Source organism: Salvia hispanica, chromosome 6 (genome assembly GCF_029641045.1).
Source record: "Salvia hispanica isolate PSC_SH4W2 chromosome 6, Shi_PSC_v1, whole genome shotgun sequence".
Taxonomy (NCBI): domain Eukaryota; kingdom Viridiplantae; phylum Streptophyta; class Magnoliopsida; order Lamiales; family Lamiaceae; genus Salvia; species Salvia hispanica.
This window is the reverse complement of record NC_142697.1, coordinates 26,517,142-26,540,627: the sequence shown is the minus strand read 5'-3', so window position 1 is coordinate 26,540,627 and position 23,486 is coordinate 26,517,142. Positions and strand designations below refer to the sequence as shown.

Below are 23,486 nucleotides of genomic sequence, written 5' to 3'. Positions count from 1 at the left end.
GTTGGACCAGACATCTGCAACCTATAAACTAATTATTACTTCCTCCGTCACAGTCAAAATAAGTAAATAACCAATTTTTTTTGGAATGTCCTCTGCAAAATTTGTGTTCCAATAGAAGAAGAAAGATTATAAAATATTGAACACAAAGCTATTTAAATAGCAATACAAATGATCATGAAAAGTTAAGGCATGAAGCGTTACAACTCTATTGAATAGTTGAGGCCAATATATGTTTTATTTTGAAATTGATGACCTCAAAAAACATGGTTTGCATTGTATTGTATGTATCCTTACAAGTTACAACTATAACAGACAGGCCTTGAAGCCTTGCTCCAGTTCCTCCCTGTCGAGGTTCTTCCCGATAAATACGAGCTTGTTTACCCTCGCTTCATCCGCGCCCCACAGTCTATCCGGTGAACCTTGGAATATGTCGTGGACACCCTGTAACAATACACGATTACTCAAAACAACACAATATATTTCAAGCACAGTGTTGATGACAGAAAACTATATTATGGATCCCGAGAACATACAATTTCGAAGACTGAAGAAGCATATTATGGATCGGGAAAAAAGGAAAGTGTTTAGATAGTGTACCTGAAAAACAAATCGCTCGTCCATGCCATCAACAGATAGAAGACCCTTCATTCGATATATGTCCTCGCTTCTGTCTAACAATAGGTTACCTAGCCACATGTTAGCCTGTAATATGGCAAACCAAATCAGCACTGCATAGAGATTCCCATTGAATAAATGTTAGAAAGATGAAGACGGTCGAGCAACCAACCTTTTCAAGATCCAAGGTCCCTTCACAAACTATGCTAACTGAAGAAACACCAGGGTCGTGTGTATGATCGTGGTGGTGGTCATCGTGATGTTCTGCAACAGCATTCAAGTAGTCAGTATGGCAAGCTCAAAGGCCCGCGACTGTTTTATAGTCTCAACATTAGTTAAGCAGCTCAGATAAAGGTAAAAATGTCATTTCGCCTCAGATAGAGAGTAAATCAATTGGATAACTTGATTTTTCCAGTAGCCTCAAGTAAAAAGCAAAAGGCCGGAGCTACAGAGAAAGACAGACATCTGATAATAAAATTTCCGTTAACACTTCTAAATCGTATAACAAAACGCGTGTGTATTCTTCAAGGCAATTCTCAAGACAGTAAAGAAACAAAAAGTTTTAGAGTTACCATGGCTATGGCTATGGTCATGTTCATGATCATGATGATGGTGCTCGTGATCATGCTTGTGCTCATGGCTATGGCCACCATGTTCTTCCTTTGAGTGGTCCACGTCAACAGCACTATCAATTCTGCATGTTTTCACTTAACTTGAGAAAACTACACATTAAATTTCATAAAAATACTAAACAAAATGTCAGCATGCAAAACCAACTATACAAAGGATCATCTGCTAAGGCCTAAGAGACACAACTCTTATGATCAAGATCTAAATGGAATTAGACCTTTCCAAATCGAAACCTCCAACCCCAAGAACATAATCCAAATCAACTTGTCCATATTGTGTTCCCTTTAGCTGAGCCATACGGTTTATGCCCTGAATTACAAGAAAGAACTAGTTAGAGAGGATACGGGAAAAAAGAAGGGGAAAAGCAGTCAAACGGGATGTTTGAGAAAACACACCCTTATCCTTTCAACCAGAGAAGCAACTGCAGGTTCTCCAACAAGATCGGTCTGTAATCAAAATATCATGTAATCAGTCTTAAAAATGTCAAATCCGATGCATAGCTAGGGAAGCAACATGATTTAGAGTAAGACATTCCAGGAAGGCGCGAGTTAAGCAAATAAGAAACTGAAAAGAAGGCACAAATTGGCTAATGCTCACTAACAAACTTTACGTTTTAGTTTTCCAGGAATAGAACATGTAACCACAACAACCTCGTACCTTGTTAACTATGATGCGATCAGCATATGCAATTTGCTCTATTGCCTCATTGACAACACCTTCTGGCTTCACTTCATTAAGGTGAATACCAGCATGCTTAGCATCAACAAGTGTGACCACTCCATCAAGTTTAACATCATTAAATAGTTGATCCTCAGCGTAAAACGTCTGAATAATTGGTGCTGGATTTGCTAATCCTAAAAAGACATGCAGCATATGGATCCAAGTATCAATTTTGATTCAATCAAAGTGGGAAGATAAAAATAGGAATGCTCAATCCTCTTTGAATGTTGATTAAAGACAATGAACTTGTCATGACAATTTAACATCATTAAATAACGTTTATTCAGTCAGCCTACCTGTTGTCTCAATAACAATGTGATCAAATTTCCCTTTCTTCGTACTAACAAGTTCCGAAATCATCCTTACAAGATCCCCTCTCACGGTGCAACATAGACATCCGTTATTGAGCATCATAATGTCCTCTGCTCCAGCAGCTTTGGCAGCAACTAGGGAGCCATCAATGTCAACTTCACCGAACTGGTATACAAGCAAGTCAACCAAAATTAGAATTGATCAACCTAGAATTCCAAAACTGCATATTCCAAATAAAAACTAAACATTCAAGTCTCATGTATCAGTGCTCTTGAGAGAAAAGAATGCATTGCAGTCCCAATTGAATCATATCAGAAGCTCTCTAATCTGGAAGCCCATTTGAGTATTAGTAATATCCACTCCATCGCTAATACTATCTACACTTCATACCTCATTTTCAATAACTGCAATGCGCTTCCCATGATCAGCAGTCAAGATGTGGTTTAACAAGGTTGTCTGCAAAACAATTGAGAATCAACAAGAAGGGTACATCAGCTAAAAACAAGGTAAACATAATTCACTGAGCTTATGTACATATAGGAATATACAAGCCTTCTCTCAAGAATACAAAGATGGACTACTAATTAAATAATAACAAACTAGCATCTCCCCTATCATTAGTTTTAGTGGCCGATGCAAAGTCACTCCATCAACATAAAAACTAAACATTCTAGGTGCTGCTGACTTCATATAAAAAGTTCAAATAGACGTTTAGCAAGATAAAAACTTTAGCAATATAGAAGTACAATAAAAAACTATCCTATTCACCTCTAGTGATAGAAAATCAATCAAAGAGATAATCTTTAACTTTTTGGAAGTCTTTAATCCCCACTGTGCATTCCCACCTCATATACTTTAACAAAATTGCAACAAACACAAACCCTCATCAAATAGATGTTTAGCAAGATCAGAACTTTGGCAATATAGAAGTCCAAGAATTAAAAAAGTCTCTAATATAGCAGAATTCAATATCACTAAACAAAAATAGCACAATAAGAAAAACTAGCCAATTACCTTTAGTAACACTGATAAATAAAATAAATCAAAAAGGATAAATCTTTAACTACTTATTAAAAGTCTATAATCACGACAATGCGGGTGAGTTCCCATCATAATCCACCCACAGTATACTTAGCGAAATTGCAACAAACACAAACCCTCACCAAAATTCATTCAATTCACATAAAAAGAGAAAGATAAACTCAAATGCTCAACACAAAACTGTGAAAATCAAAACACTGCAAATACCTTTCCAGAACCCAAGAAGCCAGTAATAATGGTAGCTGGGATTCTATTATCAGGAGGGATTTTAGTCACAACGCCAGAATCTTCAGTTTCTGCTGCTGAGCTGGCGGCGGAGGCGGCCGTCAGCCTGCGGCAAAAGCGCCTCTTCGGCTGCTTCGATGAGCGCACGATTCTTGAATTGTCAGAAATGGTGCAAGCCAAGAACTTGCGGCTTTGGACAGTGAAATTTTGCCTGTTTCTGCTGAAGAAATGCGCGGTTTTTACGGATGAAATTGGATAAGAGCGGCTTTTGGCTAATCCCATAAAATTCGAGGCGAATTCCATGGAAACTGATGCTACGGTTTCCATTGAGAGAGATAGGGTTTATGGTATTCACAGTTCTTGAATTGTGACACCGCAAAATTTGTGCTTGGAATATTTCGTTTGTTTCTCAATATTTGTTAGTCTATATCAGTTTTATCCAGACAAAATGGGACTGTTTTGTCTCTCTTCTTGGTATTATCAAATCACACCCTGATTTAATTTGTAATCCAAAATTGCTAATTTTGTATCCAAACCTCAAAAGAGACATATTAACACCATGAATCATTGATGCGAAGATCAAAGATACACTATCAATACTCCAATGACTTTTTTAGTCTTAAAAGCCTAATTTGTCATAATTACTAAGATTTAATCTCCCATTCGGGAAAAGGTGAATGTCCTCCACACTAACTTTGATAAAAGCTTGAAGATTAAGTCTAAAAGCTTGAGAAGACATATATCTAAGTATAAGTTAAATAAAAAGTTCATACTTAGGTTAACGCACTGTGTTTTAGGTAAGTCCATTCTATTTTGCACTTAATAATTAGTAATTTGAAGACATCAACATCATAGAAAGAATCCATTTGGATTTTCGTGTGTCCAATCTTATATCGTAAAGTTAGTAGTGATTTATTTATTATAATGATGAAATAAATTGATCGAATATTTTTTTCTTGATTTAATTTACTTTGGGTGAGCCGTATATAATGAAAACTAAAATAGAATTAAAAAAGGCGCAATCATTCGTGTTTGCTAGAGATAGGATTATATATAATGCAAGTAGATTGAATTTGATTAAGCTTGATTAGGTTGCGTCCAAAATTTCCACTAAAATGGGCCCATAGCTAATAAATTCCCTTGAGAGCATTCCCAATGGAGGTGGCGAATTCTCGGCGATAAATCGCCGGTTATCGCCGAATTATCGCCGGCCATTGTGGCGAAGTCGGCGATAATTCGGCGATAATGTTGCCGTTGCTTCGCCGAGTGGCGTTCTAACGCCGGATTATCGCCGAGCGATCGCCGGCCACTGTGGCGACGCTCGGCGATAATCGGCGATAATTAAAATTTTTTTTTTTTTTTTTTGAACCCAACGGCTATTTTACATTCCACCCCTATAAATATTTCCTCCACTTCCTCCATTCATCACCCACAATCTTCATTCTCTCCATTTTCAATCTCTTCTCCCAATCTTCAATTTTCATCAAAATTATGAGCTTTTGGAAGAAAAGTTCCCGATCGGGTAAGGATAAGGGTAAGGGGAAAGAGTCGAGTTCACAAATTCCCAACACGGATGAAGCAAACGAGCAGTGGATGCAGTCGTTGTTGGCGATGGGTTCTCCTCCCGGCCAACTTCCATACGGGGGTCCGTCTCCTTTGCAGACTCCTCCGGCGCGGAGACTTTCTCCGTACTTCAACTCTGCCGGCAGAATGCCCTTTCCAGCCGACGATGTGTATCGGCCCCAGTTCGACACCCCCGGATCAACCCCAGGCGACCAAGAATCTCAGGCCGCGACACTGAGCGCGGAGGACTTCGAGGTGGAAGAAACGCCCACCGAGCCGCCTTCTAGGAGCGGGAGGGGGAAGGCGCCGGCGTCGTCGGCTGCGACTGATACGGGTTCCGATGAGAGGCCGAAGCGGGTAAGGACTACTTACACTCTGCAAGAGTCCGAGCTGATAGCCGACTGCTGGGCGGACACGTCACAGGACGCGGAGCGCAGCAACTACCAGACTGAGATCATATTCTGGGAGCGGATTGCCGCGAAGTACAGGAGCCACAAGACTGCCTCAATGAAGGACCATGGCAGCGAGGCGATCCGTCGGCATTGGGAGCGCCTCATGAGGGACTGCGGGCACTTCAACGGTATTTATTCTAACTTGATGACTCACATGACGAGTGGCCAGAACGAGCACATGGTCCGAGATGAGGCCATCCGGATGTATAGTAGCCAGTACTTGTCGACGAAGGGCTTCAAGTATTGGAACATCTACGATAAGCTGAAGGATCTCCCCAAATTCCGGACGGGAATGCACGACGCGCTGCACGGGAAATCGGTGCGCTCGCGACTTAGCGTTTCGGAGAGCGAGGGGAGCGCGGCCCACATCGACTTGAGTGGGGATGGTCCGCACGAGCGCCCGGAGGGAGTGAAGAAGGCGAAGGGGAGGCGGAAGGGGAAGGGCGCAACGTCGGAAGTCGCGTCGGAATCCGTCATCGACTTAGAAAAAGCCACTTATTCGAGCAATGTCGCCAATCTGACCCAGATGTACACGCTGTACTTCACCGGCGGCGGGACCCCTGAAGAAAAGGCGGCCCTCTGGAAATGCATCCAACACCTGCAGAGTACGCTGGGGCTCGATCCCGACGCCCCTCCGGCCCCTCCGTCTTAGATTTTTTTTTTTTAAATCTTTGTTTATTTGCGTTTTTTATTTGTAGTTTTTTTTTTCTCGTTGTATTATATTTTCCAATGATTAATACAACGATGAATTGTTCATTATTAGTCTATTTATTAAATACATTTGTAGGGAAAATTAAATAATATAAAAAATAATGATGTAAAAATGAAATGTTGAGTTAGGGAGAAATAAGGGAGAAATAAGGGAGAAACCAATGTAGCACTTGGCTAAAAACTGGGGATAAATTTTGGTGCTGATGTGGCGCTGATGTGGCAGGAGTTAGGGAGAAATAAGGGAGTTTTTAGGGAACTCCATTGGGAGTGCTCTATGAAATGGATAAAGCAATGCCGAATCATACATTATTTTAATAATAAAAAAATTAATCAATCTAATCGGAGGCAGTGGGACCCGCACACTTCTTATCTCTCCCGAAGCTGAGATCCTCACACCTCACGCCACCACGTGGCGGAGATCAGTTGGCTCGGATCCTGGCTCGGGCAACCTCTCCCCTTCTTGTACGCTGCCTTCTTCCCTATCTTCGTCCTCTGCTACTCTCCACTCTCTCTAAATAAGCTGTATATTTTTGGACTGCTGAGGTTTCGATGGAAATATTGAGGTGTTTTTCAATTTGCTTATTTTCAATTTCGAGATGACACTGTGTGTGTATTTTCTCGCCTTTTCTGGCTAATATGATCATCATATGTATGTGTGTGTTTTCGCGACGACGGTGATCGTGATGATTGTTGAGATAGAGAGCTTGATCATGCGTGTGTATGAGTGAGTTAAATTTATGATTGTGTTTTAAGGAAAATCCCTCCTATCATGTGCGTGCGTCATCGTTTTTTCATATCTCCTTAGATCATTTTCTAGAGACTGTCAGTCTTTAGATGTTATTGCAGAGAAAAATTGTTCACTTGCTACAGTAGATATTTTTCTCTTTATTACTCATGTTTTTCTACTGAGGAATCGAGGCTTCTGTGACAACACTTTTGAGGAAAAATTGATTGAAAAAAGTGTTTTCTGTGTCGAGAATTATACTTTTCTTTCGTAGAAGTTGCAAGCGTATTGTACTTGCCTTCTTATGCTCTGTTTTCCTGTGTTCCTGTTTGTTTATCCGCGATTCAGTGTGTTTATGTCGTGGCTTCTGTTTTAAGTCCTTGAAAATATGCATACTTCAATGAGAAAATCTAACTGCTGAAGCAGATTAGGAAGGTGTGATTCACGAAATCATATGGTAATTTTGTTCAAATTTTAATGGCATCTGTCTGCTCTTGGCAGGGCCGTGTTCCTCTTGTACCCCTGACATTCGTAACAAATGGGAAATTACACTGTTTCACTGCTGCTTTCGTGATAGCATAGATAATATACTGCTGTAAATGGGGGGAGCTTGTTCAAGGAAGCGTGATCAACAGGCTAACGACGATAACATCAACAGAGGAGTATCTGGGAGATATACTAAAAGTGGGAGCTCAAAATGGCTTGGGGGTTCATTTTCTAGAGCTCCTATGGATGCTAGCCAGGGGAAACAAAGATGCCCCACGCTTATGGATTTGTGCATATACAAAATTAGGGAGGTATGTTCAGATTGAATTCTTAATGGTTCTCTTTACCAGACATAAAGCTAAACATGGGGGAAGCGTATTCATAAGTAATTTTGTTCATTGAAGGACATAAATAAATATGGCACTTTCTCCATGCTGCCAAGGGATATAACTCAGCAGATTTTTGATGATTTGGTCTGTTCTCAATGCCTGACTGATACTTTACTTGAAGCTTTTCGGGACTGTGCTCTACAGGTATCATTAAATGATATATTTGAATAAGGGCCATAAGCTGTGTTAGTGCCTAGGGGTAGATTAATCTCATTAGAGCTGTTCTGTCTCCTGCAGGATCTTAATTTGGGGGAGTACCCAGGAGTTGGTGACAGTTGGTTGGATGTTGTATCTTCTCAGGGTTCGTCGTTGCTCTCTTTGGATCTTTCAGCATCAGACGTTACTGACTCTGGGTTAACTTATCTCAAAGATTGCAAGAGTCTTCAGGCCTTGAATCTCAACTACTGTGATCAGATATCCGACAAGGGTCTTGAACAGGTCAATGGTAAGACCACCCCCTCTACTTCCACATTTGATTTTTGTTCGGATGATTGCAAAGATGGTTGCGTTGCCATTGTTTGGTTAGATAAAATTGTCTTCTTGGGGGCAAGATGTCCCAGCTACTCGAAGTTGTTCCTTTGTTGCAATGAACTCGTTTCGTGATGTCTCCACGGGATATATTGGTTTATTTTCTCCTTGACTTGTATTTAGGAATAAAATTCACAGGTAGAGTATCTGATTGCTTTCTGGCATTCGGTTGTATAAGTGTATTTGATGACAACATTTCCGAGATTTAAGTTTTGTTTACTTTAAGTAATATCAAAGTGCTGTTGGGAACTCTGATGTAGTCAGAAGACTCAGGACCTACTATCTAATTTGTGCTTGTTTTTCAACCTTGTAGGTCTCTCAAACCTGACTGCACTCAGCTTTAAAAGAAACAGCTCGATTACCGCCAAAGGAATAAGTTCTTTGTCTGGCTTAATCAAGATGGTAAAGTTGGATATGGAGAGATGTCCCAGGATCCATGGAGGACTTGCTCACTTAAAAGGTTTGTGTTCTTTGAGCTCTTATTGGTGACATAATTTATAGATCATGCATGGTATTAGAGGCATTCATAACTGCTTCATATCCTAATTTATTAGGGAAGTCATATTCTCCCTCTTTCAAGTTTCCAACCACTTGTCAATGTTTCGCATAGCCTTAGAGAGAGAAACAAGAGACATCCTCTGGAATGGTCCTGATGCCGTGATGTGTATTCATACTCACTTTATCTCGAGCGATGTGGTGGTCCGTCCCAAAGAGATAGAAGGTCTCGGCTCTTGTAATATTTGCTGGAAAAATCAAGTCTTGTTAAAATTATTTTCTTCGGGCGCAAGGTCATTACAAGCAAATGCAGTTTGCAATAAAAGAAATACTACATCGGAGCTTATCTGTTAGAATCACATTCTGAAGTTGGAAATTCGTTTCTAGGGGTTACCCAAATTTCATTCAAGCGAAAAGGTCCAAATCTGGGACGAAAATAAGGTTAGGTCTTGGGACGAATGCTTGGTGGGATACAACCTATCACAGCTTTATATTTTTCTATTGCATTCCTCACCTACACATTGCCCTCCTTGCTTGATTTGCTATTTTCAACTCCCTATCATGGAGCTTTCTTTTCCAACAGAACCTTAGAGATGCTGAAATTTGAAAAATGTTTGTTATTGGAACACCTGGAGGGAGTTTCATTAGTTCACACTTCACAGTCAAGATGGTGGGCTTTGCAGTCCTCTGTCGTGTTCTCTTGCAATGTTTATATCTGTCCAACATTAGTTCTCCTTTCCTGTTCTTCAGAAAATTGTCATCTTATCAGATAAACTGTCGGAATCGCAATTCACAAAACAGAGCCACCTATATAGGTTTTATATTTTCTGGTTTGAGTGGTCGGGTTGGGTGGCATCAGTTAACCTCTAGGAATAAATCTTGGTGATTGGAAGTAGCTTAAATATCAATATGGTGATACTACTGCATTGACCAAAATTGGCAAGTTGATGTCTTGGATATTGTTTGCATTGCCTTATATGCATGCAGTCTTTCATTTGTGTGCTCTATCTTACCCTTGGTCTGCAGGACTTGAAAAACTTGAAATGCTGAATGTCAACTGCTGCAATTGCATCACTGATGCTGATATGAAGGCTATCTCAGGTAGCTAACTCACCTCCTCTTTCTGATTCATTGACTTTCAAAAACAGGTTGGCATTCTTAAGTATTTAAGGTGCTAGTGAAGACCATATTTCAAATCTTTGGATGTTAAGATTTTCATTGACCTGTGAAATTGCCTTAATAGGAGTGTTATGCTACATTGTTCAACCCATTTCTCTTTTTATTGCAGGCCTTACTAGCTTGAAGTCATTACAAATTGCATCCAGTAAGGTTACTGATAATGGTGTAGTCTTTCTACGAGGTAGTTTCACTGATTTATATGAAAAACTTCTGTCCTATGGTGCTCAGCACAAGAAAATTTAACATGAAAAATAATTAAAGGCACATAGATATAAAAGAAAATTGCTCAACTAAGCTACTGATGCCTGTCGTAAGTAATATTTCATAATTTTCATGCAGACTTGAAGAATCTCTCTCTCTTGAATATGGAAGCTTGCCCTGTCACTGCTGCATGCTTGGAGTCACTTTCAGGCAAATGTTCTACTTAATTTGACTATGTTGGGCTTTATAAGATACTTACGTTATAGCTTGTTGTTTAAAATCTAACATTTTATCTCTTGTATCCCTGGGCTCCAAGAGTTATGTTTGACATATTTTCTATAAGTTTTTCCAATATATCATTCTATATTTATATGCTTTCTCTTTGTTGCAGTTCTTGGTGCATTGCAATATTTGAATCTTAGCAGATGTGATTTGAAGGACAATGGATGTGAAAACTTTTCAAGTGAGATTTGTAGATATAGTGAAGTAAATCTATAAGGAAAAATGTACAAGATCTTTCTAGATTTTTTCTTGTAAGAAAACTTAATGTTTTGTCTTTTCTGATCTTTATAGAGATGCAGTCTCTGAAAGTGTTGAATTTGGGGTTCAATGATATCTCAGGTGCAATTTTGGTGCACCTTAAAGGTAGTGTTTTTACTTATATTGCTTATACGTTAACTCTTCAAATCATGAACCATTTCATTCCAGTTCCAGTGTTTCTATACATTTATAAGGATTTAGGTGCCCTTTTAAGTGGACGTTGGTTTATACTTTAGGATTATTGTTAATATATTGTCCAAGTTTCCTTTACTTTCTCCTTTTCAAACAGGTCTCATAAATTTGGAGAGCTTAAACCTTGATTCTTGCAGGATTAAAGATGAAGGGATTCTTTACCTTTCAGGTTATTCACTTATTTCTGGCTCTGTGTCTTTTGAATAACTACTTACCCAGTCTTGTATGATTTTTCCATCTTGTATTGCATGATTTGATGCAGAATAATATTATCAGTCTATGCCAATTTGGTTACAAGTTTTCCTCCTGATTTTTTATCTCTTCTTTGCTTGATCTAAGGTTTAACGCGTCTAAAGTATTTGGAGTTGTCGGATACTGAAGTTGGGAGCAGCGCGTTACGCCATCTTTCTGGTAAGACTTGATTGGATTGATAGTATAGATAGATAGTACAACAAAACATGATTACAACACATTTTAAGTAGTCTAAGCACTTTAACCTCAAATCATCATTTAGAACTTCAGTTTTCATTTGATATTGGTTGGTTTTCTTTTTTGCAGGACTGGTTAATCTGGAGAATTTAAATCTATCATTTACTGTTGTCACTGATGGTGGCTTGAGAAAGTTATCTGGCTTATCATCTCTCAAGTCCCTCAATCTAGATGCACGTCAAATTACGGATGCTGGCCTTGCTGCTCTTACAAGTAAGACTTTTTAGGTGGTTAGTGTCTTGCTGTATCTATACGATTTTAGTAAGCAGAAACTATGGCATGTTTCTGTGAAACAATTCGAGCACTACTAGCATTATTTTTTGGCCTAGTTAATTTATTCTTCTTGAGTAATACTCCCATGAGTGCATGAGCTTTACTATGGAGTAACTATTACTTTTTGTTTCGATGTGTGCATGAGCTTTACTATGTCATTATTACAGGTCTGACTGGATTGATGCACCTGGATCTTTTTGGAGCACGGATTACTGATTCTGGAACCAATTATCTCCGAGGTATGATAATTTATCCCATTGTACACAAGTCAGTTGTGTTTATGTATTGTATTGTCTTCCTTTTAACCCCCTTCCAATTCAATTTGTCATTTCACAATTCTGCTCATTGCTTGAAGTGTTTGATCATCCTCATTTATTTCTTGTATCCCTCTCCTCCAGCATTCAAGAAGCTACGCTCTCTGGAAATCTGTGGTGGTGGATTAACGGATGCTGGAGTAAAGAACATTAAAGATCTTACATCCTTGACACTGCTGAATCTATCTCAGAACAGCCTCTTGACGGACAAGAGTTTGGAATCAATCTCTGGTATGTGAAACTGATATCCCTGTTGTTCATTTCATGGGATAGGAATTGTTATTGGATATATTATTCGTTATCATCTTTTGGCCTTGAACTCATTAGGATTTCAAATAATAAACAACTTATTAGTGCAAAGCTTGTGTAAGATGTGGCAAAAACTGGATATTGTCTAAATCAGTTTTTGACTGCAGGACTTACTCAACTTGTTTCCTTGAACATGTCAAACTCTCGGGTGACGAGTGCTGGTTTGCGTCATCTGAAGTCACTCAAACACTTGAAGTCGCTTATGCTGGAGTCGTGCAAGGTGACCGCGAACGACATCAAGATGCTTCAGTCGACGGATCTCCCCCAGCTGGTGAGTTTCAGGCCAGAATAAAGCGAGCCTGCACGCATCGTACATAATTCGGGTGGGGAATGTCGTCTGGCATTTGGCTGAAATAAAGCCGTATCATGAAAATGAATTGTACATAATTTTGAAGTTTGTTGGTAGTTCTTAAAATGTGAGCGGCAATGTGGCATGTGTTCTGCAGCCCATCTCCATAGATGGAAATGTATATATATAAGTAACAACTTCCGTTGGTATTTCTGTTGACATTTGTCTTTATTCAACAGTACTTCTCTGTCCAATGTACATATTTGAAATTTCATCTTCTGCTATGATGTCTGCACTCTTATCTTGAATTGCTTAAGGGAATTTTATTTGTGGCTGATAACAACTCGACTGATGAATGAGGTGCATACTCCGTGTATCATATAATTCTGATTGATTTTTTGATGTATATGATATAATGAAATTGAAATTGGTTTAAATTTAAACTAGAATTTAATGGAATTGAATTAAAATACTATAATTTAATAATTATATTTAATAAAAATTACTTCCTACGTCCTCATTAAGAGTCACACTTTGATCGGGTACGGGTTTTAAGAAATGTAAAAAGAAGGTTGGTTGAAAGTCCTTTCGACCTGATTAAGAGTCACACTTTGATCGGATATGGGTTTTAAGAAATGTAAAAAGAAGGTTGGTTGAAAAAGTCAGTGGAATGTGGGATCCACTCTTTTTATATTGATTTTATTATTTTATAATAAAATGTGAGTGAAGTGAGTTAGTGGAATGTGAGACCTACTTACTATTTATGGTAAAAATGAAGTGTGACTCTTAATTGGGGACGGGCCGAAATAGAAAAGTGTGACTCTTAATTGGGGACGGGCCGAAATAGAAAAGTGTGACTCTTAATCGGGGACGGAGGGAGTATTTAACTAATAATGTAAAATTATATTCTACTTTTAAATTTATTATTTGGCGAGTCAAAATAATAATCACACGTCGATATCATTATTTAATTAAATAATACTTTATAATATACGTCCTGCATTGTATGTGTGTATGTATTCTGTATACAGTACCATGTATGTGAGTTGTTTGTTTTTGAAGAGTGTTCAGTTTTACTATTTGAACGTTCAAATATTTATTTTAATTATAATTGAGAGAATTTGAAATTAAATAAATTACCAAAGAATTAATTTAGAATTAAATATTTCAATTTTAAATTCACACCTCAAATTCCATATGTACTATGGAGTATCAACAAATTGGCAGTTACGTTCCAATTTCTCTTATTTGTACTTAAATTCTAGTAATTTCTTTAACACAACATTTCGTAATTGCTACTTCAAAATAGGTGTTTTAGCACAATTCTTCCCTTCATTATTTACCAACTATACAAGAGAAATCATATACATTTAGTTTTAGTACACATTAAATTTTATGCTCGATTCTTACTTGTGCACAATATATTTTGTAGACTTTACAATTGAGTGAAAACTGCACTAAAGTTGAAATATATTCTGTTCATGTGCTTGCAATCAAAATCATACCCATCTACCTACATATGCATAATTAGACAAGTATTTCACCATTAGGTGTAGAAATAGCACAAAGAAAGGGTAAACCAACTTATCTTAAATAAGAGAAACGGCTAACAACAAAATGAATTTATGTCACTACCACTAGTCTAGAAAATGTAGCTACCAATTCATCTTACATCATATGTTTTACCCAAAATGCGGCAAATTAAATTGGCATGTTTGAGCCACAACAGTCGGAAAAAGATAAAGACGAAGAAGACAAAGAAGTCGAAGAATATGTTGTGGAGTGCCAGAATAATAATGTACAGGTATGTTAAATACTTTGTCACTACCAACATTCTCCACCCAAACCGCAACTCAAGGTTATAATAAGGTGAGAGTGGAGAATGCAACGTTACCTATCGCGATTCGCAACCTTGTCTAATTTCTGGATATCACCTTTGTGCTTGATCTTGGGCTGATCCCCCGACTAAAGGAGTGGTTGGTACACTGCTGGCAGACCCGTTTTCAGCTGGTGGTGGCACACCCCATTTACCTTCAGATTCAAGCGGCTCAAATACATGAACTGAACCATCTGATAGACCCAGCGCAAACTGATTTGGCTCGTGTGGATGTGCAGCGATCACAAGAGGGTGCACGTTTGAACTGCTGGAGAATAAAAGATAAGGTTTAGGTAACTAAAAAATAATATAATCTTCATGACACTTTTGCACATAGATACATCCGGATGCACGGTACATCCCACTACGATTTGGGTTCACCACATATTATAGAGAGGACCAAGTATGAACTTCCCACACAATCTATATATCAAAATTCAGATGCTCATTATGTTAAGAGAGACTAGTTTGAGATGCATGATGCCTCCTTGGGAAGCATGAGGAAACCAAAAGGCCCAAAGGCCAAATATAATTATCATGAGAAACACTTGCCTGACACTTGAGGGAAGATACGAGGAAGGATTAATGCGGCATCGTAAGCGGAGGTGTGAAGCAGTGAATATGCACACTGTTCCATCAAGAAAACTTGCATATACCAGCTGGCTATCACAGGAAAACGTCGCATGAGATATCGGGGCAGCTGATTCTCGTGGAGCCCACTGACAACGGAGAAAAGGTGAATTATTAGAAATCTGCGCTAAGAAAGTCTCTTTTTTTCAACGAGAGAAATTATGCAGTTACCTACCTGCTTCACACATTCTAATTTTGTTGCTTCATATATGGCAAGCTGAGTCTCGTGTACAACCAGAAAATGAATCTGGTCCTGATGAAACTGTACACGAGTTTCTGACTGTGCTGTCGGTGGCCTCCCAGGAGGTAGTTGCAAAAATCTTGATTTCTGCTTTTCCCATCCATCCGAACTCCACACACATATCTGGAGAGGAACAGCCACAAGAAATGCGAATCAGAAACGACTCATCATATAGTAAGCAAATTAGCATTAGTACTAAACTTTTTTCGTGTACTTCGTTATACAACATTTAGTCAGCTGCCAAAAGATTATTCAATTCACCTTGCCTCAAAAAGAAGAAAAGAGGAATATGAGAAAGAGATTTTTCAACTTCAACAAACATCACAAAGAAGGCTTATAGAGAAAGAGTGAAGTTAGAAAATGGCTGTTTCAGCAGTTGGGACAACATTCTATCATACTATGCAACAATACTCTTGGACAACAAACTAACAGGAAATTTTTTTTACCTGAGCATCGGCTCCTGATGAAACTAGAACATTCAAAACATTGGAGAAGGCAAGTCCAGTAATTCTTTTAGAGTGACCTTTAAGCTTGCTTTTGACCTGCAAGATAAGTCAAATCAATTGCAAATGTGCTGTTATCCGGGGGATGAAATGCTAAAAATGATCATTTTTTATAATGAAACGACTTCTGAAATACCTCATCTACTCGGACATTATATATCTGAATCGTAGAATCATCCATCCCAATTGCAATTATGTTGTTATCCTGAGGATGAAATGCTAAAAATGTTGCTGCGGGTGGCGGAGGCATGAAGGTTGTCATTGTCTGCAATAGTCATGATTTGGAGATATGAATACACACATATATTAAACACAAGCGTACGAAATTCATTATTTCATTACATCAATACCTTGAAAGTCATCATATTGAACAAAGATATCTTTCCTCCAGATGCCGACATTACATAAGAATCATTCTTTGACAAAGCAAAGCAAGAAACAGCTTCATCAGGGTTTGTGTCAGCTGCATCATTGGTCATCAAAATGCCACTTGATGGTTGCCATAATTGCGGTGAAACAGTGGCAGTTGCCTACATCATTAACGTTTCGATCTCAGATGATAAATACTTGTAATTTTAGGGTGAAGAAAATTATAGTCCTTTCTTACTTTTCCACTTGAATTACGGTCACTCCTCTGCCACTTCCAGAGTAAATGGATTGCGTTCGAAGCCAAAGCCAATATAGCAGCACCAGAATTTGTATATATCAACCTAGATATCTGTTTGAGCAAAATGCAAAAAATTAACCTTGTTAGTAACCAACTGCTGAATTGGGTGCACAATCAACATCAAAATGACATGATTTTAACACCCATAGCTTGGATAAGTTCTAAAACAAATGGAGATGGTTCGAAGAATGGTTTGGCTCTGGTAGAAATAAAACTGAGGGCTAAAGGCTAAAGCTAAACTATTATCAAACTACTTGACAATACAAGAAAAACTGTTATATCTTCATGTATCAATAGTCAATACAACTCATACTCAGTGATTACTACCAGTTGACCAAGTATACCAAGATATAAGGAAAAGAAAATAAATCGATATTGATATAATACAAAAGTTTATGAATTGCAAGTACATTGTGGGAAAGGAATTATGGTGGTAAATAAATTATTGCGTTATACCAAATTTTTTAAACAGCCTAGAACCTGTTATAACACAATAATTATACCAAAGTTTTTACAATATGAACATATTATTCTGCTTAATACAAAAAGATTGTTTTACAATTCAAAAGAACTATAAATATCTCATGATAACTTTTGATAATAGAAATGATATCTCACACAAGAAGTATACGTCAAGTAAGAAGTTGAACAAAGAGAGAATATACCTTTGTTACTCTTAAGTTCTCTGGGAGCTTCAGGGTTCGGCATTGAGATGGTTCATTAATTTCACTGAGCTTCCAAATCTTTGATTTGTCATTTGTTTCTTCTGTTATTCTAGGTTTCACATCTCCATTCTACAAAATCAAACACAGTGTCGTAGGTAGTAAGCAATAGCAAGACTAAACAAATGCAAATTTTAGTACATAAACAAAAAGGGATAAAATTGTAGGTGCATTTTGAGGTTTCCAGGAAAACAAAGATTTATCATGCAAACCAGTAGAGGGTAAGTTGCAGCAGACATTTATTTAGAAAAGGATACCAACCATAGCGGAGAGGCCAACAACTGGGCCCACCCTATCCGTCAGTCCAGCACTGCTAGCCACCGCAGAAGACATAGGATTGACGGTGGGCTGTTAACAACATGACAACTTTTAATATCATTTGTTATGGATACAGAAAAAAACTAAAATTAAATGTAACTACCTTTGCAGCTTCAGAAGCCCTTGAGGCATCAAAGGCGAGATTTTCATAATTACGCAGCATTCGAAGACCTTCTGGATTTGCTAAAATTTTGATTCCATTTTCATTGGCAGAAACAGCCAACAGGGTCCCATCTTTATTGAAGCGGATGCGTGGACTTGCCTTTTAATTTGTCAAAAGAAAAATCAAGTCTTAGTGCACAGTCTATCAACTAAAAAACAAAATTACTTATAAGCTATCCTTAATGTTGATAAGATACTCACAGGAAGACCTCCATCAGCATCACTATTGGTCAAAAGTTGAGTGTTGTCCATATCCCAGAATTTGACAGAAAAGTCATCACCAGCTGCCAAAAATCTATTTTTAGTCGTATCAAACTGCACAACCCCCAATGATCGTTTCCGGAAACCTTGATATGTTCTTTTCACAGCTCCTTCACTTTCATTCCATTCAACAATGTGTGACTCTCCATCTTTACTGGTCCCGCAAGAGAAAAGCCTGAACAAGAAAATTCCCAGCTTAATATGAGTACATGGTAATGAGCAGCCAATGCATAAATCAAGATTGTCACACTGCACAAGAATATTTTACCTTGTTCCATCAGCACTGTAGGCCATGGTTGTGCACCAACGACCAGGAGCGTCATAGTCAACTCGAGATCCCAAATTGTCATATAGCCACGCCTTAATCTTTCCATCTAGCGCTGTAGAAAAGATGAACTGCAAAACGATGGCATATATACTATAATCAACTGCCGAAAAAGAAAGATATACATATAATTATTTTAACCTCTTATTTGTCCATATCACATTAACAGATTACAAAAGAAACAAAATTCAGAATTGTTAATCATGAGGCCTCAGATTATTAACAAATGATTACTCTAATAGCCTATTCACCTGAATATTCTCCTTGTAGTGAGGACATACTGAATATACAGGAGCCTCGTGACCTTCAAAAGTGTATTGCTTGGCACCATTTTGGGCATCCCAGACCTTATAATGATCAATTTACAAGAACATGAACATGCCAGATGAGTATACAAGCTTAGAAGAAAAATCTAAAAGCTGCTATGTTAAACTACCTTGATAAGCTTGTCATCTCCACAGGTTATCACAGAAAGCTGTTTATTAGGGTGGGAGAATGCAAGATCATTTACTCCACCAACATGAGCATCAATCTAAAACACCAGCAGTCAGTGCAAATTCAAAATAATCTAAGCATTGATCAGTGAAATTGTGATGACTGAGTCACCTCCAAGTGCTGGCGCACATCATCGTTCCCATGATATGAGTAAATCTGTACCAAATGTCTTGAGTATGCAACTCCTGTTAGAAGAAAGATGAAGACAGATAAATATCAAATCACACAATCAATGATATTGCAATATCATCTAACTGTTTCAGATTTAAGCATTATTTACCAAACAAAGACCCATCTGGGCTCCAAATCACGCGATTCACTGAGACGCCAGGTTCTTTCACCAGACCAGCCTGGATTCAGTAGAGAAACTTATGTTCCAGCTATTGATACTTAAGATGATTGTTAGTTAACTACTTCACTAAGGAAAATTGTGGTACCTGCAAAGGTATTGTACATGCACTCAAATCCCAGACTTTGAAGTTTCTTTGAACTAGCCTCTCTCTCGAACCAACCTCCCATAGCCCAATATCTCCCACATTAGTGCCAACTGAGTTGTTCGATAGAAAAACAATAGCACATCAAATTGTCAAAATATTTGCTTGAAGATTATATGGAAGAAATAAAGAATTTATATAGTTGTAAAAGCAACCTAGAAGAAGATTCTGTTGGATAGGATGAAAATCCATGCTCATAGGAGATGATCCTTGGTTCAAAGTTCGTGCAACTGTCTTGGGCAGGTCATCTGTTGCATTAAAAGTTTGGCTATGTGCATGCCCCGGGAATGACACAGGGAGAACATTCACAGGAAGATTAACCTGCATACAGAAAAACACAGATCAGATGATGAACACAATAACCCAAAAGTAGGGATCTCAATCTCAAGATTGTTATGTTTTACATATTCAACCACCTCATCGTTTCCCATAGGTCTGGTTCTTTTACTAGGATGTTCAGAATCAGCAGATGGAAAATCAACAGAAGGATTTGTTGGCGGAGTCCTAGGATGTTTAAGTCCAGCTGCACAAGGGAACAATAAACAGAACCACTTAATAAAGAAACTGAAATCGATCGATATCAAAGCGAAACAGTAATGTTTTAAACACAATTTGAATAAGAGAATTAATGCTTCAAGAACTAGGAATTCCAACATGCATGTGCATATACATCAAGTAACGATGATGCAGACTAAAGTATTTGCATTGGGTGAAAATGTATGTAACATTCAAACCGTGCAAACATGAACTATATGGCATTTGTGGATGGAACCTAACAGAAACAAGCAAATTGCATCATAAGCGTGTTTCATCATTGTTGAAGAAATAAAATTTCTCATAGGTCTGGTTCTTTTCCATAAGCAACGTCTAACTGCTTCTGAAGAATAGTACTAATTTAAGGAAAAATAAGAGTAGCAAATGAACAATCCAATAAAGGGGAGTAAGTATCCTCCCATTCAGTTATAGAACTTACATGACACTATTTTGATTTTGAAAAATGCTAACATATCAAGAAATTCAGACCTGGAATAGGTGGGCCACCAAGACCTATAGGTCCACCAGAGACAGCTGGATGGGTTGCAGTAGGTGGATTAGACATCCAACCTGCAAGGGGTGTTGGAACTGGTGCTGGAGTAGGCTGGAAGGGCTGGCCAGACCAATAGCAGGTGAGTAAGTAAAAAAAATGATGCCAGGTAAATGCCATAACTACATATCAAATTTTATAAACCAACCACGTGTGCACCCAATGGAGGAAAGCCACCCGGTTTTGGTACTGCGCCTCCAAGCAGTGGATTGCTTGCTGGAGAGGGAGCGCGTGCACCATTTGGTTGTCCACATGAATGATCCACAAAAAGTGTTTTAATATCTGGATTCGGCCTAGGATTTTTACAGAGTTGATGCTGCCAATTTAAGCTGCAGGTACATACGCCATTAGTTTTTGTCCACGCAGTTGCCATAATGAGCAGGCATGAGAATAGAATTTGAGAAAGAAAGAAATTATCTTATTTCACTAAACTGTTAAACCCCAAATTTAGAGGCGTAAGCAACAGTGTATACCTAATAACAATGCCACCATAAATATTACTACTACCCAATACACCTGGTGAGATCATCACTAAAGAAATCTTGATGAACTCATTTAAACACAAAAGTCCTGTTGAATGCCAATAATACAGGGACAGCCAAACCCAATACTATGCATCAAATTGGAGAATACCTTTGATTGATTAGTGTTCGCAGTCTTGAGTTCTTAAGGTTCGGAAACTGTAACTTATCACGAAACAATGGATTTGCCTCTATTAGCTTCTTCAGCTCAACAAGCATAATGGCTCGTGCAGATTTTGTATCTCCATACTTCGATAGCTGTTCATTCTCCCTAAGAAACAATGAGCTCAGCTTGATAAGATATCAATATTTAATCTACAGGGTGACCAATAAATAGCAATTGCTTGAATACCTGAAATTCTCTAACGTCAGCAGCTGAGTTATCTCTTTAAAAAGCTCTTCGTTAAACGATGCAAATACTTTAAGATCTTTTACAAGTATCTCGACAGCCTTGGACCGATCATGCCTACATATTACAACAAAATCCAATTTGAAATTAGCAAATTAACTTATCACAGTAATTCAGATTTTCACCAAGCAAAATATAGTCTCACTTATCCAATGCTTCGAGGTACTTCTGCTTCCTAATCTCAAAAAAGATTTTCATTGAATAGCGATTGTCGTCTACTTTAGTGAAACCAGAGAGGTATTTTTCAACCTCATCCCAGTTCCCATTGTGAACTTCATCTTCAAAATACTTCATGTTGAAGAAGAAGCCAGATTCTTGCTCAAGCCTATAATTAGAAAGGCCACATTAACATAGTTATAACCCAATCATGAGAAAAGGACAAAAATCAGTTCACACACACAGAGCACTTGCAACACGAATAAATTAACCCACTTGTGAACGGTTTCCTTGAACTTTTCTTCATCTAGGAACTGTAAGATCAAGAACACCAGTTCTCTACTGAGAGAAGACATTCCAACCAACTCTTCTTCAAATCCAGGGGGGGTAATTCCAGAGTTAATTATCGTAGCAGATCTGTAAAACCCATAATAAAAGATTAATTTTGAAAAAAAGTAGTCATAACCGAGAGAAAAATAATAAATGAAAGGGTCATCTACCACTAGCCATATTTAATTTTCAAACCATGCCTCCATTTAATTATTGTTCCACACAAGCTTCAAAACCCATTAATTATTATTAAAAAAATAACACCACTGCAAAAATGAAGCTTAAATACAAGGAAAAATACCAAAAAGGGGGAAAATCGGAGGGAAAAAAATTCAACACATACCTAAATCATTCAACTGATCTCAATCAAATAGAGATGTAGAACTTTTAAGAAGGGGGCACCGACAAAATAAGGGTTTTGATAAAACTTCAGACTGTTAAATTAAAAATTCGCAGCTGATTTAAGAGATCAGAGAAATGAAAGCAGCTTTAAATGGAATCCGAGATGCAAAAAAAGAGGGGAGCAGAAAAAAACAGAACACAAAAGTCAAGATAAATTATATGCCAATACTCAGTGAGGAAAAAAAGCTTAGAGGTAAAACATCAAAAGCAGGGAGAAAAATCAAAAAAATTAGAGTTCTTCAAAGCGATATTCCAGAATAAATACAGAAACGATGGCCGCGTGTGCGTGTATTTATATGCAGAGATAGAGAGAGAAAGACAGAGAGAGGAGAAGGGTTTACTCTTCAGATCGATCGATGGAGAGAGGGGCGGCGAGCTCGAGGAGAAAATGGGGCTTGATTTCTGTCTCAACAATGGATATGGAGGTGAGAGGTTGTGTATACAGCTACATATACACACACAGACACATGGGGGGCTCCTTTCTCTCTCTAATTTCTCTCTCTAGTCTATCGTTGGAGAAAGGGGAAAAAATAAACTACGACATATCTTGCAGAAAATAAGTCATTTTATAGGAAGAGGCGACTCAGTGAGGGTGATAAGTTGAGTTGCTTATCATTTGGTAAACACCAATAAGCGCAGTTGCTTATCCCCACGGAATATATAATTCTTATATATGTACAGTCAACACGGGGCCCACCAGGTGCTACGTTCTTTGTCCGTGATAAACGGCTCGGAAGTTTTTAGCCGACACCTCCTCGTCGGCTCCGTTCTGTTTTAGCTACTTTACTATCATACCTAGATTTATGTTTTGCATCTAACTGAAGTTGATTATACTCCTATTTTTTAATAAAATTATAAACCCATGACCAATTCATAAATTGGATCATAATTATATTTTTTGTGTAAAATTTCAAGTTTCACAAAATAGTATGAATTGAAATAATAATTTAATGAAATTGCTATAGATTTAAGTTTTGGATCACATCGGTCTTAATAAGGATGAATATTGTATTTTAATTGAAGAAATTCTATAGCTTTACAGTTGGTGCTGAGATGGTATCTTTAATTGTACAATAAATTTTATTTTTAATGTAGAAAATTTCACCAATCTTACTGCAAATTCAAATTCATTTTTGTTTTTCTTATGGAACAACGTCAATTATGAAAGTGTATTGTGCTACTGGAAATTTATATGGGACATAAAATTATGTAA

General features: G+C 38.0%; 3 protein-coding genes across 6 annotated transcripts; 1 reads left to right on the top strand and 2 right to left on the bottom strand.

Annotated features, from left to right (window-relative positions):
* Positions 1–175: 175 nt before the first annotated feature.
* LOC125208199 (uncharacterized) lies at positions 176–3,958 on the bottom strand. Its single transcript, XM_048107783.2, has 10 exons — positions 3,526–3,958; positions 2,668–2,733; positions 2,262–2,442; positions 1,903–2,099; positions 1,641–1,691; positions 1,463–1,554; positions 1,188–1,309; positions 788–879; positions 598–702; positions 176–441 (listed from the first exon to the last, which is right to left on the bottom strand). The coding sequence occupies exons 1-10, from the start codon at positions 3,868–3,870 to the stop codon at positions 304–306; spliced, it is 1,389 nt and encodes a 462-aa protein (XP_047963740.1). The 5' UTR covers positions 3,871–3,958; the 3' UTR covers positions 176–303.
* Positions 3,959–6,683: 2,725 nt separating this feature from the next.
* On the top strand, positions 6,684–12,956 carry LOC125205454 (Leucine-rich repeat family protein). 3 transcript variants are annotated; one of them, XM_048104394.2, is made up of 17 exons: positions 6,684–6,832; positions 7,495–7,790; positions 7,884–8,012; positions 8,106–8,313; positions 8,710–8,856; positions 9,007–9,117; positions 9,918–9,992; positions 10,180–10,251; positions 10,410–10,481; positions 10,663–10,734; positions 10,845–10,916; positions 11,101–11,172; positions 11,343–11,414; positions 11,562–11,705; positions 11,933–12,004; positions 12,164–12,310; positions 12,496–12,956. In XM_048104394.2, the coding sequence occupies exons 2-17, from the start codon at positions 7,593–7,595 to the stop codon at positions 12,678–12,680; spliced, it is 1,848 nt and encodes a 615-aa protein (XP_047960351.1). In that variant the 5' UTR covers positions 6,684–6,832; positions 7,495–7,592; the 3' UTR covers positions 12,681–12,956. The 3 variants fall into 3 exon arrangements, with proteins under 3 accessions (XP_047960351.1, XP_047960353.1, XP_047960352.1); XM_048104395.2 differs by lacking the exon at positions 6,684–6,832 and adding an exon at positions 6,842–6,993; XM_048104396.2 differs by lacking the exon at positions 9,007–9,117.
* Positions 12,957–14,252: 1,296 nt separating this feature from the next.
* LOC125205515 (protein TOPLESS-like) lies at positions 14,253–22,804 on the bottom strand. Of its 2 annotated transcripts, none has more exons than XM_089060234.1 (26): positions 22,615–22,804; positions 21,818–21,958; positions 21,531–21,710; positions 21,329–21,442; positions 21,089–21,247; positions 20,604–20,784; positions 20,395–20,518; positions 19,788–19,894; positions 19,527–19,692; positions 19,315–19,424; positions 19,158–19,227; positions 18,989–19,062; positions 18,819–18,914; positions 18,634–18,729; positions 18,326–18,453; positions 17,998–18,232; positions 17,738–17,896; positions 17,578–17,664; positions 17,260–17,388; positions 16,535–16,645; positions 16,278–16,457; positions 16,064–16,192; positions 15,871–15,966; positions 15,359–15,547; positions 15,106–15,272; positions 14,253–14,821 (listed from the first exon to the last, which is right to left on the bottom strand). In XM_089060234.1, the coding sequence occupies exons 2-26, from the start codon at positions 21,895–21,897 to the stop codon at positions 14,608–14,610; spliced, it is 3,381 nt and encodes a 1,126-aa protein (XP_088916360.1). In that variant the 5' UTR covers positions 21,898–21,958; positions 22,615–22,804; the 3' UTR covers positions 14,253–14,607. The 2 variants fall into 2 exon arrangements, with proteins under 2 accessions (XP_088916360.1, XP_088916361.1); XM_089060235.1 differs by having other exon boundaries at positions 14,253–14,818.
* Between the last annotated feature and the right edge of the window lie 682 nt (positions 22,805–23,486).